General features: G+C 42.6%; 1 protein-coding gene across 2 annotated transcripts in view; it reads left to right on the top strand.

Annotated features, from left to right (window-relative positions):
- The window catches only part of NIBAN1 (niban apoptosis regulator 1), a 169,868-nt gene extending 157,376 nt beyond the window's left edge, over positions 1–12,492 (top strand). Inside the window, exons 12-14 of one of the 2 annotated variants that reach the window (XM_019738092.2) lie at positions 1,343–1,450; positions 5,300–5,411; positions 7,917–12,492. In XM_019738092.2, the coding sequence (XP_019593651.2) occupies positions 1,343–1,450; positions 5,300–5,411; positions 7,917–9,055 (1,359 nt within the window). In that variant the 3' untranslated portion in view covers positions 9,056–12,492. The remainder of the gene's footprint in view (positions 1–1,342; positions 1,451–5,299; positions 5,412–7,916) is intronic. The other variant, XM_019738093.2, reaches the window with a different exon arrangement.
- The last annotated feature ends 3,370 nt before the right edge of the window (positions 12,493–15,862 follow it).

Below are 15,862 nucleotides of genomic sequence, written 5' to 3'. Positions count from 1 at the left end.
TCAAGTGGTTTTAATAGTAGGAGCTTGCTCACATATGCTATATTTTTTAAGGTTTTTTAAAACGTATCCTGTTTCACTTGATCCTCACAAGAACTTGTGAGATAATTAGGATATGTCCCCATTGTAGAGATGAGGAAACTGACTCTCTAACAGCTAATATGACTTACGTAAGCTCAACAGTCTAGTCAATGGTGAACCTAGAACTTAAACTATCCCTAAACTTAGTGCATTCATTTTTTTACTACCTACTTCTCCTAAACAGTGCTCAGAGGAGAATATCAAAATTCCATAGAGCAAAGGAAGTGGTCCCTGAATTTCAGACCTTATCTTGAGGCCTCGCAGGTAGTAGGAAGCTCTGGCAATCAAATCATTGAGATTAAAAGCAATATTTATCATGGTAACACAAATAATAATGAACTTGACATTGAGAAAGAAAATATAGTGTCAATGTGAATATCACCTCCAGTGTCACGACACTTTATACCTCTCAGCATAGTCTATTTCTTCTCTGGGTACATTTAACAGCAAGAACATGCTTCTTAATGTTAAGCCAAAGTTCTCACCAGTTATAATTCTAGTTCTACCCTCTTTGTTCACGTCTTTCTTCCACATTGCAGCCTTTTGTTGTTTGGATAGAGTCATAATTTGGCCCCAAGTTACTATCTCCAGTGTAGATGCCTTCATCTCTTTAACCATTCTTTATTTGGCCTGACCCTTCTGCTCATGTACCTGTGACTATGCTACAGTTTGTCAGTGACATCTAAAATCAAACCCTGGTCTCTAGGTTTGGATGACCCATGCAGAACAGAGTGAATCATCATCTTTCTTGTTCTAGATGCTGAATATTTTGGGTTAACATGCCACAGTGGTAATGTAGCTATGAGACAGATCCTCTTTTCTCTTGTAGAAATCATTACAACCCACCAATCCTGCTGTCAGGATGTAGAGTGAAAGAAGTAGATGGAGCTATAATTTGATCCCAAATTATAACCATGGCTCCCAGAGCCCCACCCAGGACAGGGGTGACAAAGTACAAATTCACCCCCCACCCCAGTTCTATCCCCAACTTCTTAATAATGCAGAAGTTGCTATTTTGGTCTTGCCTCTGTTTCCATATCTATAAGTGAAGAGGGTAAGATGGGTCTTTATCAGTCATAACCTCCACCTAGAGTGTGAGAGAATTACATAGAAAGATCTCTGAGACCTTGGAAACACCACAAGGCTCCTCAGAAATTAGAGAAGAAAACGAAGACGAATTGGGTGGCTGAGATTTTTATTTAAGCACAAGTTAGCAGATTGCAGTGCTGCTATTTAGCCTATGTTTCCATCTCTGTGTTGACAGCAATATGATTATGACAGCAGCACCATCCGGAAGAGGATATTTCAAGAGGCACTGGTTCAAATCACACTTCCCACCGTGCAGAAGGCGCTGGCATCCACATGCAAACCGGTAAGGAGAGGGTTACTCCAGAGACGCTCCTCTTGTTGCCTGTGAAGTTCAAGCAAGTTTTTCTTGTTTTTTCCTTTTTTTGCCATGATGTGCTTGCAAACAGTAGAAGGAGTCGACAAACTTTTTCTGTTACTGGTCCAGTAGTAAATTTTGTAGGCTTCATGGGCCATGCTCTTTCTGTTGCAGCTACTCAGCGCTGCTGTTGTAGCCCAAAAGCAGCCCTAGCTGATATATAAACAAATGGGTACTTCTGTGTTCCAATATATCTTTATTTACACACACACAAAAAAAGCAGTTGCCGGATTTGCAGACCCCTGGACCAGACGAAACCTCAAAGGGTAATGATCTGAGTTTGAGCCACACTAAGGGTTGTCACAGAATACCTGAGAATACCAGCTGTTCCTTATCATAGTATGACTCAAAAGTCCAGCATGTCCTCTGAAACTTGACCACTACCTCCAGGAAAAATTCTTAACCTGGTGACAGATGGATATTTGTTCTATCAAATCTAGTTACGTTTGTACAGTGAACTCAATAAAACTGAAACCATTTAAAGTTGAACACCAGGCAACCAGTCACAGCCATGATTGTGAGGGTGTGATTTAGTCTACGGAGCAGAGTAATGGGTGAGCTGACCCTGGAGGCTGGGTCGAGACCTGGGTTCAAGTTCTGACTCCTCCAGGTATCAACTCTGGTGCCTTGGGCAAGTCGCTTTCCCTCTCTCTTGGCCTAGATTTAGAAACTGGAGATGGTAATACATTGCAATATCTTTCTGAAGACTGAGAAAACTAGAGTGATACAATGAACATTTGCGTGCTTACCAGGTGCCAGGCACTATGTTAAATGCTTTGTAGGGATTATCTCAGTGATTCTCACGACAGCTCTTTGAGGAACTACTGTTTATATCCTCATTTTGCCAATGAGGGAACTTGAGGGATTAAGTAAGGGCCTGAAAGTCACAGAACTGCTGACCAGCAGGGTTTGAACCCAGCTCACACTCGCTGATAGCATGGTATGTACTCAGTAAATGGTAAATACTACTGCTGTCACTACTTCTCCATGTCAGAGACGATCTATGAGCCTGGACATTTGCAAGGCCTGCTCCCTCTTGGAGCAAATGATAAACAGCTCTTTAGAATTTAAAAAGAGCTTTTTGGCAGCTTGGAGAGTCTTGAAGCATTGCAACATTAGGATCCTTTACATGAATTCTTTTACTGTGGAAATTTCTTCAGTGATTTTTATATTCCGTAAACGCTGTTTTTCTTCAAAGAGTCATCAGCATCTCTAGTACCCGGCATTTTTTTACAACCTGGGTTGTGTTTCTTTCATAGAAAAGGATTTGATGAAGCCAGAGGAGTAAAGAATCTGTCCATATGGTTGTCCCTTGGCCTATGTGGACGGCAAAGTTTAGATGCCCAGAGGATGACTCAGTCCACCTCTGGACGTGTCTGCACACAGACCTTCTGCTTAGGGTGTTTTCCTTTTCCAGCCTCAAAGGCAGTTTGGAGGCCTTGGCGCCTTCTCCCCCTAGAAGAGGGGAAGAGTAAGGAAAGGCTCCCTTCCATCCGCTCTCCTCTTTCCTAGCAGCAGCAGAATCGTACCCAATCTGTAAGCAGTTCTTGTGACTTTTAATCAAGAGAGACTGGTTTCAAAAGAAACTGTGACCCAGAGTTTTCAGTAATGAAGGATATGGTATCCATGCCAAGAGATTTGTAAACATCTGGAATCACAGAAGAGATAAATGAAGAGAGTATCTGCTTCAGAGAAGGCGTCCTCATTTTACTCAAGTGTGTTTCCCTTGGTTCCGTAAGTTGCATCTTCCTCGATCTGTGGTACTGAACACAGAATGCACATTAGAATTGCCTGGGGAGCTTTAATACAATTCTTTTTCCTCAAGACATGCCCTCAGAGATTTCAATGTACTTGGTCCAGGGAATTAAACATATGTCTCCGTTCAATCTACTATTCAATGTAGAGGATCTGGTTTGTAAAGCTAGACACGTCACAATAGTATAAATGTCCCTCGCAATGATTCCTTGCCACAGAATGATGTAGCTGGTTGAAAATGTAAAGGTCTACTCAACAAACATGTATTAAATATGTATCAGGTACGATCCAGGCGCTGGGCCAGGCAAACATCCCTGCTGTCCTGAGGTTGGCAGCCTGGAGGCAAGCCGTAGGCACCCAAGATGCCAAGCAGCGAGCACAGTAGTAACCTTATGGGAAGAGCCATGGCCGGAGTTCCCAGAAGCATGCCCAGAGTCCTGCATTTGCCCAGTCCTGAGGGATTAATAACAATCAGAGGAATAAGGAATAGGAGACCATGGTAGAAGATGAGAGGGTGTTGCAGGCATGAGCCTTTGCTCCTCATTTCACAGAGGAAAAGAGAGGCCCAGAGTGGTGATGATGCTTACCCAGGGTCCCACAGCTGGTCCGTGGCAGTGTCCAGTCTCCCGGGCAGTGCTTTCTATACAGCGCTCGTCCGTGTGTCACGGCTGAGTCACAGACCCTCTTGGGGTCATGGAAGCTCATGCCTCTCAAGCCTTTGGTTTTCCTCCAGGGTATGTATAAAGGGACCCATGATTGCCCCCTGTGGTCTGGTCCTGGGCTACTACAGACCCCCAAGTCCTAGTATTGAAAGAGTCCTCTGGATGTGGCGGCTTCTGATCACCTGTTGTAAATCCTATCCCTCCAGGCAAAAAATATCGAATCCCACTGCTAAGTCCCTGGCTCTCTAAGAGCCATATGTCAGGAGCCCTTTTCGAGCACCATCAGGAGCAAGGATTATGGAGTTACGCACTGGGATATGATTTGGTGCTTTTTGATCCCTGCCCTGTCCTCACGCTGATAACAGGCAAACCACTTGGGAACCCTTGGAAAGGAAGAAGGGTTAAGACAGCCTGGGCTGTCTTAGAGGAATCAGTGAGTGCTAGGGCCAGTTGGAGGGAAAGCGGGGAATGATCCCGAAGGGTCCTTGACTAGAGATTCTCCACACCTGAAAAGGGGCCTCATTCTAATAAAGTTAAACAAACATCTACTGTAGGACCCAGCAATCTCACTACTAGGTATCTACTCAAGATAAAAAGGTCCTTAAATCTACAAAACTCATACACAAGAATGTTCATAGCAGTTGTATTCATCACAGTCAAAAAATGGGGGGGGGAGAACCTCAATATCCATCAACAGGAGACTAGATGAACAATTTTAGTTTGTCCATATGATGAATGCCTTTTATCCACGAAAAGGAACGAGTTATTGATATATGCGGCAACATGCATGGATCTCAAAAAACAAGCACAAAAGAATATATGATTCCATTTATGTAAAGTTCAAGAACAAGAAAAACTAATCTATTGTGATGGATATCAGATCAGTGCTTATTTCTCGGGGGATGTAGACTAGAAAATGGCGTGTAAGGGCTGGAAATGAAATGTCCTCTGTCGTGATTTGGGTTATGGTGTCATAGGTTTATTTATATATTTGAAATCATTGAGCTGTACTTTTAAAATGTGTGCATTTTACTATGTGTTATATATACTGTGATAAAGTGCTGTTGACATTTAAAAAAAGGAAAAAAAAGGAAACACTTTGGTTATGATGGGGAAAAAAAGAAGAGGGCCCCAGACTCACTGACAAGGCCTTAAGATCATCAAAATCTTTGGATTCCCACCCTTGGGGTGCTTAGAGTGTGCCCCAGTATATAAGGAATGGTGCCTGGGCAAAGAAAAGGGGGCGACCAATGGCCGAGTGCAACACGCTCTGAGAAGGAGTCAGGAGTGGGACTCATCCTTTCCGTATCTCCTCCAACTGGCATCTCATGCCTTGTCCTCTGTATCTCTCGCTCTCCAGGAACTTCAGAAATATGAGCAGTTCATCTTCGCAGATCACACCAATATGATCCATGTTGAAAATGTCTATGAGGAGATTTTACATCAGATCCTCCTTGATGAAACTCTGAAAGGTAAGGAAGGTTTACCTGGGGCTGGAAGGAACTCCAGAGAGAGGGGAGCACCCCTGAAATGGGCCTGGTAAGGCCAGCTAGGTTTTCTCGAAAGGTAGGAAAACCAAATCAGCATTGGTAGGCTGGGAAGACAGAGAGGGAAGGGAAGGAGAGAGGGAGGGATACCAGCCTTGACCGAGCAGTCATGAGTTGGCACACATTATGCTGGCCCATTAGATATTCTTTCTATTGCAATACAAGTAAGAACTTGAGATGAGAATCTCCAACTTCCTTTTTCAGATGAGAAAACTGAGCTATAGAGAGGTTAAGCCTAGGGTATCTCATGAACAGCTGTTCCAGACGGAACAAAGAAAAAGAGCTTTTCTTAGCCACCAGCTCACAACCCAGCCTGGAGCCCAGAGGAGGTGATTTCAGCAGCAGGGCTCAGCAGCTGCTGTCTCAGGAAACAGGCACACAACATTCTTTATCTCCTCTCAACTGGACAGAAAAAGACACCAGGCGATGACCCAGTACTCTGTGAAGCTTGCGAGGACTCTAGCACCCCAAGGACCTTGCTTGGGATAGGAGTATAGACAGGAAAGCTGCGATAGAAATATGCTAGAGAAGACCATCCACAAAGCTGTTGGCTTGAAACATAGCTGGTCTCCACGGGGAGGTACTGAGCATCACAAAACCCCTCCACAATGAAAGCTGGCCACGCGCAAGCCCCAGGTCCCAGGAGCTCATCACAAGGGATCCAGTGAGATAAGGAGTGTAAAGATGTCAGCGCAGTGTCTGCACAAAGGAAGAGCTCAGTCAAGGCCACTGCCAGTCCACCACAGCACGTTTGGGCAAACTAGAAAAAGGCTCCTTTCCTCCAGATCCTTGATTGTTCTCTGTCCACAAAATGCCATGATATACTGATTTTATTAGAGCAGAACTCTGTACTGCTAGTTGCTGGAAAATTGTTACACTGAATACACAAATCTATGCTGTCTCTGATGTGAATGGCACTCCCTTGAGTATAATACAGTATAGTATAACACAATACAATATGATGCAATGCAATACAATACAGCTGGGCACTGTACAACCTGCACAGCCATAAACAGAGGCCTGTGGTCGAAAATGTCAGCTGCTGTCATTTTTATTATTGTTTTTACTCTTTTCAAGGCCTCTAAGACTGAGATGGTTGTACACAGGTCTTTATTTGGGGATGTGTTCAGTATTTTTGCCGTAGATATCTTTGCACAAGCATTGTTGCCACATTACTAATTGGCCATAAGGCAATTTTGCCATAAAAAGATACAATTATGACAAATAAAAGAGGGGCGTTAAAAATGAATACCAAATTTAAAAAGACTTTTTTACAAAATACAAAGTATTTGAATGCATTTAAAATGTGTGTAGATTCATGGCAATACGGTGCAAACAACTGACTTTATTTTGTGGGTTGTACCTAAGCACTTGTCTTCGTTGTGTGGGAAATGTGGGTTAACTCTGCGCCCTCAAAGAGGCCCTTTGGTGCCTCTCTTTCTCCTCTCAATGTAGTGTGTTTTAAAATAAAACACCAACTAACTGTTGGGGCAAAAATCATCGTCCTCTGGAAGAAATGCTAACTATTTTAAGACCATGACGATTTATTTTCTTCACCACTTCGTCAATGGAGAAATGAAATCAAACTGACAAAAGCAAACAAACAAACAAACAAAAACAAAACTGTCAGCCAGTTATTTTGTTATCTGTTATGGCAGTTGATTCATCAATGAAGAAATGAAACCAAACAGACGAAAAAGAAAAAGAAAAAAGAATCTGTCAACCAGTTCTTCAACCAATTCTTTTATCTTTTTTATGGCAAAATTGCCTTACTGCTGATTAGTTATGTAGCAAAAATAGTTGTGGCAAAAAGGCTTGTGGCAAAGATATCTGTGAAAAAGATGCTATGGCGAAAGTACCAAGGATCCTTTTTGAGTCAACAGGGTTCTCTCTGCATGTTCGGTCCTGAGAACCCATTGCACATTCAGGATTGTGCTGTGAGAAAAAGCAGAGAATGTAAGTCCTGCCCCTGCCCTAGAGGATTTTCAGTTAGGGTGGACGAACCGGAACCATATATACTAACAGCTAATAAAATGCGATGGGGGCCTCTATGAGTGACTCAGGTGATACCATTATGGACTGTGAACTCCTAGAAAAGGCCATATTTTATTCATCTTTGGATTCCCAGAGGCTGTCGCATCATCAGTGCCCAGTAAGTGTTTGCTGTTTGACTAAAGGAATGAGTGAAGGAATGAATGAATGAATGAATGAATGAACACTGCAGAGGTCCAGAGTGTGGAAGGAGTTTGCAGGCCTTGGCCATCAGGGAATGCTACCTGGAAGAGGGTGGCTATAAGCTGGAACTTGAACTTGAGAAATTTGAATGGCCAGAAAAGCTGAGAGGAGACTTTGGCTCTGGATCAAATTAGAAAATCCAGGCCGTCCAGGGCAGAGTGTTAATATCGTGTTTTGTTTTCTGGTATCTCTCAGTGATAAAGGAAGCTGCTATCCTGAAGAAACATAACTTATTTGAAGACAACATGGCCTTGCCCAGTGAGAGCGTGTCCAGCTTAACCGATCTCAAAACCCCCGCAGGGTCAAACCAGGCCAGCCCTGCCAGGAGAGCCTCGGCTGTTCTGCCAGGAGTTGCAGATAATGAGACCCTGAGTAACGAAGTATTCCAGGAGTCAGAGGAAAAGAAGCAGTCTGGGGTCCCTAGTCTGTTGGCCAAAGAAGAAAGCCTTTCTTACCCAGGGGGGGATGAGCAGGTGATCATTTCAAGCATGAATGACCCAGTTGTGAATCCTGCAGCTGCAGAAGACATGGCAGGAGCCCTGAGCACACACAAATCTGAGCGGGAGTGTGGAGGGACCCCTGAGGATGAAGAACCCACCCATGAAAAGCCAGAATCCATCCCTGTCTCAGGCTCCCTAAACGAGCTCAGAAATTTGTTGACGGTGACCATTGAAGTACCAGTGGAGCCTGCCACCCGCGCAATTGAAAAAGATACAAATGAGGAGACCCTTATTCCCCAAGAAATTGAAAAAGAAGAAGAAACCACCCAAATCTACACAGAGGCCAAACAAGTAGCTGCCTCCAGTCAGGACAACTGTGAAGAAAGTGAAATCAAGGAGGGGGAGGCCCGTTCTCCCCCTGTGGAGGCCCAGGCCGGTGGGGTGGAGTTGGGGAGATTTGCAGAGGTTCATCCAGCCTGCAGAGGGCCCAGCGAGGGCGCCAGAGGCCCAGACCCCACAGAGGAGCAAGCAGAGGCCGGGGAGCCCCCTGAGAGAGAGCTCCCAGAGAGCGCTTCCAGACTGGATGCCCAGGAAGGGGGTGGGGCCGTGTGCGCTGTGGAGGGTGAGGCCGAGCAGCTAGGCGGTTGCATGTTGATTTCTGACCCTGTTGGCCCCAGTGAGAGCCAGGTCTCTGTGGAAGAAGTGGTAGGAGGGGAAAGCCAACCAACCGATGCTGCTGCCAGTGTGGGTGCAGAGAAGAGTAAGGGTGCCCGTGTTCATGAGTGTCCGTGGGTGGTCGAGAATGTTCCCAACACCGACATCCTCTGTCCACAGAAAGAGGATGAGAGGGCGAGTCCCCCAGAGCAGCTCTCGATAAGTGAAAGGGACAATTAGGCAAAAGTATTTCTTTGAACAAACGAGGCCAATGGATTAGTTATGGGTACACTTAGGGGGTGCATGCCGGTTGTTACCAAAAATAAGTTCATTAAGTACGTTGTTAATTTGTAGAATGAAATCAGAGGCAATGCACACAGGGCGTGAGCACTGAGGCAAACCCGTTGTGGCATTGAACTGTTCTACAATGAATTATTGCTTTAGCATTTTAATAGGAATTACAAAGGTAATGGATTGTTTGGGGTGAGAGGCAGCTGAGGGTGTTGCATTGAGGCCGGAGAAAAACAGTAGGAGCATGGTTTTCAATATACTCTGCACATTTTCTTCTAATGCATTTTAAGGCTTTTTAATTCTCCATAAGAATGCAAATGTATACTGTAAATCCAGTTTCACCATCTACTCTACCCACTTCTTTGTCTCTTAGGGACACAGCATTGGTCCAGGCAGGCTACAAGACAGTACATATAGGTGGTGACACTGGTCATCCCTGCTGCAAAGAGCCCCACAGGGTCTGAATGATCTCAAGGGAAGCTGAGCAGAAATGGAGGAAGGTTATGGTCTGTGGGACTGTCTGGGCCTGTTACTAATTCTGCTATCAATTTCTCATTAATTAATCTTGTTGATTCTTATTAATTAATCGCCTTTTGGGAAAATTCATATGAGGCAAGAAAATTTCCCTGGCATTCCAAATTAGCTCTAGACTGCACAGAGAAAGAGCTTTGCTAAATTATCGGGTGTAAAGCCTACTAATTAAACACATGTTATTTGAACAGCTACTCTAAGCTATGAGCTATTTATTGGACATAGTACGAAAAAAAAAAAAAGATAGGTAGGTGCTTTGTTCAGTATAAATTAAAAGGCCCAAGGGAATTTAATCCAAAAGAAACAATATGCCATTTTTCAAATGATACACTTTCTGTCATGACATGAAAGCTTTCTGTCTTTCCATTGAAGCAGTCCTGGTTCATTCTCAGAAGGGAATACAGTGAATAAGTGAATAAAATGAATAAAAAAGAAGAAAAGAAAGGATGGATGAAAGGAAGGAAGGGGAAAAAAAGGGAGAGATGAAGAGCAAGCAAGAAAGAAAAAGGTCGAGATATATACCATTAAGTTCCAAAGGTATTACCCAAAGTAGAAATCATTTCTTCAGTCATTTAGCAATTTAATTGAGTCTCTGTTATGTCCCAGGAGCTGGAGATCAGTGTTTAACAAGATCTGTTCGATTCTCCCAGAACTTACAATGTAATGGAAATAGACACAAATACCTGTGGATCGTGACCTGTAACTATTAATGTGAAAGATGGCATGGACTTACTTCCAAAGATTAAATAAAGAAGTATTCTATTGTCCTTCAGAAAATGCCAGATTATTTCCTAAAAGCTTCAGTCCCAGTGCTACATCTTGAAATTTCTTTCCATCAGTTTTAATATTAGATTCCCAACAAATTTTCCTAAGAGCTTGTTTTGATCATTCCCTGCAAGTAAGTTTATATCAGTTCTTTAGAGAATTTATCCCACAAGTGAACCATTTAACCAGGAATTAAAATAGCTCCCTTTCCACCTCCCCATAAATAATTTCTTGGATTTCTAGGTCTTAGAGGATGAAAAACAATCAGTGGCATTATACTCTCCAATTGAACTGTAGCAACTTTTCTTAAAGTGTTTAGATCTTCACGTCTATGAAGGAATTCCTTATAGGTCAAGAAGATACAGCCCACCCCTCTCTGGTCCCTACAGGACCCAGTGCTTGCTCATATCCTTGCATTTAGCACGGAATAGGAAAATTGTTTACTTCCTGTCTCTCTCAGGGGTTCCTCTCTTTAAGGACACAAACTACGTTTTAGTCATCAGATGTGCTTCCTTCTAGAAACACACAGCCTTTGAATAATGGTTCCCTGCCTCCTCAAGTCACTTGACTGTCCCCAGTGCCTAGCAAGGAACTGGCCTGTGTCAGGCTGCTCCGGAAATGTGAGAACCAAACACCTGCCACTCTGCTGTGCGGAGGCTCCTTGGAGCTTGCTGTCAGTCAGGGAGACTTTTTATTAATAATTGGTCTTTCTGCCCTTGGGGAGTCTTCCCTTAAATCAAGTCTGAAGTCCAAGGAACAGTGGCCAGATGGTCAGATGCACGGCCCAGGAAGGCCAGCAGCCAAAACAAACAGTGCCCAGCCCTGCCAAGGACTGCCCTTCTCTCCAGGAGAATTGTGGTGAGACAGAGGGTCCCAGCCCAGGCTGCCCTCACATAGGGAGCTTCGCTGCTTTCTCCCTTTTCTCACCTCAGGGCTCTTGAACCCATGGAAAGCTGAAAGATTTTTCCAACCCCAAAGGAGTACATGTCAGTGCACTGGAGGGAGGGACATCAGTGCCCTCCCTGACCCATCTGTAGGCCAGACGGGACTGGGAACTAAGTGGAAGGACAAACTTGAGAACACATCAAGAAATTTTTCTGTACATACTTCACAAAAGACAAGTTCACTAGACTAAGCAGGATGATTGTTCCATTTGTAGATGGAGCAGGAAACTCAAGTGCATTAAAAATATTCCTTATTCATGTTAGCATGTTGAGTGGAATGACTTCATAGTACCATGAGTTCGTCTTGCTTTGAATACAGACTTGTATGTGTTTGGTGGCTTCCAGATTGGAGCCAGGTTCTTGTGATTTAAATGACTATCCCGGAAAGCCTCTGCCTGCTGCTGTGGGGATCTCTCCTATGGGCAAATCCGTGAGAAATGCATCAAACCTCAAGACATGGTTTTTGCCAAAAAACAAACAAACAGAAAAACCCGCTATAACTTTAAATGAGTGATGTTCCTATTGACCTTTCACAAAGAAAGAATACTTTCCTTAAAGAAAATTAGCTTGTCATTTTCTCCTTTGCAGCTTGGAGCCGAGATAGCAGCCCCTTGCATTATGCAGAGGAAACTCTTTTCAAAAAAAAAAGTTATTTCGGAGACCACAAGGATAAGACTCCAGTTTGTCCAAATGCATTATAAAGAGGCTGAGTGTGAAAAACTGGTTTGTGAGGCCCCATCTTCTACAGTTTATTAAAAAGATTGTCAAGTCTGGTTTTATAACCTCCAGGTTGGAGCCAAGGATTTCAAAGGGTGTCACAATCCTCTCAGACAAGTGGTTTTATTTCTTTATAAAAAGCGCTGAATGATATATGGCACCTAGCAACATTTTTATGGGGAAAGGCAGGACGTCAACAATAATACAGTTTCACTAGGTAAAAATGTTGGCTACATGTGCCTTCTTTTACCATAAACAAATGGGCTTGGGGATTTGCTTTCTGAAGACTGCAACTTCAAGAAAAAAAAATCTACATTGTGATTGATTTTTTTGGTCACTATGTAAAAAAAATAAACTTAAAACACTTTGTAACCATGTATTTACTCTGCCAAGTGCCTATATTCCAATAAAATGTCCATCCTTGAAGAAGCGTCCAGGTGTCATATTTATTTGGAACGAGACTGGTTTCATCTGTTAAGCAAATGTTATACTTGAGCTGGGAGGAACAGCCCTCAGAAATGAAAAGGTGAGTCACTGTTACTGTATTATGGAACTTTTCATCTTCTGTCATCAGGAAGGAATCCACAGGGAAGTCACTTAATGTCAAATGTAATTATGCTTTGAAAATGCAAATGCTTACTTCTCGAGGAATTGGATTATGTCTGTAATACAGCAATGGGCAATTACTCTTGATGTAATTGAACTACAGTTCAAACAAGTCTATTTTCAATGGGTAACACCGAGTGAAACATTCATTCTTTTATGTAATTATAAATCAAATGATATTTCCTCACCGGTACCCACAGTTGTTCATTCATCCATGAATTCTTTCATCGAAAAAATAATGATTGTGTATCCATTATGTGCAGGCATTCTAGTGCGTTTTGGAGAAACAAAAATGAACATGGTGATGTGATCCCTACATCAGGAAACTCAAATCTGCACGGTGGACATGGCCAGCGAGAGCCCATGGGGGTATTTGCTTCCTTGGTATAAGCCTTGTCTACAATCTCAGGTTTAACTCATTTGTATCAACACCTTCAGACAAGAGAGGAAGAAACATTGGAGAAACCAAGTCTAGCAGTGATGGGACACTTAGTGTGGCATCACCTTCATCAGTTCTTCTCCTTTCATACCAAACTTCCAATATGCAAGAATCATTCCCAGAGGGGCACCTCCAGTACCTCTGTGTAGGGGCAATAATCAGATTGGAATTGGAGGTGAGCGGGTTGATTTGAAACTACTTCTGCATAGTTTTTTCTTAGATTATATGTTCATTTGGTGTGGCTTGGATGGGATTGATGAAAGGTCTTGGGAGGAGTCAATTAAACCTGTATGTCAATGTCTATAATTGCTGTATTAATAATTGTTAAAAACTAGGAAAGAACCCAAATGAGTTGGTGAAGGGACAAACTGTGGTACATCCATGTAAAGGACCATTACTCAACAATAAAAAGGAATGCTCTACTGACGTATGCAATAACATGGAAGAGTCTCAAAATAATTAGGCAGAGTGGAAAAAGCCAGACCAAAAAAAAGATCCATAGTATATGCCTCCTTTGATATGACATTCTGGGAAAGGAAAAACTATAGGGATAAAAATAGATCATTGGTTGTCTGTAGTTGGGGGTAGTGGGAGGGATTGATTGTGAAGTGGCAGATAAGGGAATTTGGGGGTGAACTGTTCTGTATCTTAATTATGGTAGTTGCTCCTTGACTGTATGCATTTGTCAATATTCATATAACTGTATACTGAAACGGGTGAATTTTAGTCATGTGTCAGTTACACCTCAATAAACATGACTGGAAAAAAAAATATTTTCTTAAATGGCCCAAAATTTCAACAATAAGGAAATTCTTAAATATATTATGGAACATTTATATAATACAGTCTCGCAGAGTTGTTTTGGACTTTGTTATACTTTATCCCTGCCTAGCAGGTTATGAAAAGCCTTCATATATGTGCAAAATTTCTCTGTTTCTAAATTAGGAGTCAGCAACTTTTTTTTCCCACTTTCCCTTGCAGCTAGGGCATGGGTCCATGATGTATGCTCTGCCGGTCAGACTCACTGCTTTAAAACTTTGATTCGATAGAGTGGTAAAGAGAAGACAATGTCTATGAAACATCTATTCTGCTGAGGGTGATGGATTGTGGCAGAAAGAGATCCTCCTCTCAGAGGGGCAGTGACAGAGGGCCTGGCAGCAAATGTCCCATTTCCAAAGTCTATGGTGTAGTTAACTCTCTGAAGCATTCTGGTCCTATAATTTGGGCTGTATATTCCTCAAGCCTGGTTCTTGGGCCCGCCAAGATTTTAACATACTTACATGTGGATTTTAAATTACTTACCTGGACTCTTATTTGCAACCAAGAACCTGGACTGATAGAACAATTATTAAAAGTTGTGTTTATGACCAGATCCTTACCAACATGCGCTAAGATTACATCATAAATATGGTGGTTTACACCATCCTTGATAAACTTGACTTGTGCCTGGCAATGACTTCCATACCACGAGCACATGGAGAAGGTGAATGCCAATATCCCCGGCAAGAAACCCCAAAACAAGGTGCAGCCTATGTCACTCATCCAATAAAGTGGGTTAGGAGTCTCCATTTAAAATGCAGAAAAAAGAGAAAGGAGAAAGAGCTGTCTTTTCCACCTGCAGGTGTCCAAACTCATAGCTGCATTGAACTTCAAAACAAGAAGAGCCATTTAAAGCTTTCTCCTGAGCTATTTTATTTTCAATAAATCTGGGTGTACCAGACTGGAAAAGAATTGTTTGCAAACAGTTTGCAATCATGTGGGAAAGCCTTAGCCATGGCTTTGAGTTTTTAAAAAATCACAAGAAGATTAAATATATATACTTGTATGCATAAGTAAAAAGCCTAGAAGAAAATTTGCTGAAATGGAAGCAGTGGCTTTGTTATGATTGCCTTTTGTATCCTCTGCCCTGCCCCCATGTTCCACAGTGAAGACGTGCTACTGTCAAATCAGAAAACCATGTTTCAAAATATCTTAAATTTGAATTTAAATTTGCAAAAGCGTCCTCTGTTTTCCTAGAATCCCGTAAGTTAAGGGACTCTTTGGGTGCATTTACTCCTATCCTTAGACCCATTTGCAACTGTATAATTGGGAGTGATATATAAGGCAAAAGGGGAAAAGCCTCTAGAAGCCTTTACCAAGGTAAAATTGGCTCCCTAAAATAACTTTGTGATGAGGATTGTTCTGAAGGCCTCTGCTGCTGCTTTGAAGTTCTATCTCCACTCAAACCTTCTTCCCCAGAATTCCTACGGTATGTGCCCGACCACTATGCCAGCACTGGCTTCCCATCCTGGACAGCCAAGGCACCTGGGCATGGCAAGATCTAATAGATTGCTCAGTGGGAAGATAGGAACTCCTAGCTTCTATTTTCATCCATGTATTTCTGAGGAATTCCCCGAGAGCCCTAACATGAAAGACAATTTAAGCCCATTACTACTTGCTTGATATGCCTTCAGAAATTACAAATACGGAAGAGATCACACTCATTAAAACACAGCATGACGTGCTGTGAAAAGCACAGCATAGGGTTATTTGAAGTCTGAAAAGCCTACCGAGTTGTACATTTTTCTTCCGAATATCCTTTGATGTACAAACCTTCTATTTTTTGACTCTTTGAAAAATAGTGGTTTCTAGCTCAAAACCACAGATGGAAACTTTCTGTGAGTGGGTAAAAATCACCTGAAGATAAACTTGCTAGACTCCGTTAAGGGGAATGAGATTATACACATGGACACAAAGCATTTTAAACATAGTTCC

Source organism: Rhinolophus sinicus, linkage group LG17 (genome assembly GCF_036562045.2).
Source record: "Rhinolophus sinicus isolate RSC01 linkage group LG17, ASM3656204v1, whole genome shotgun sequence".
Taxonomy (NCBI): Eukaryota; Metazoa; Chordata; class Mammalia; order Chiroptera; family Rhinolophidae; genus Rhinolophus; species Rhinolophus sinicus.
Note: the sequence above shows the minus strand (reverse complement) of the source record. Positions and strands in the feature narration are given on the sequence as shown.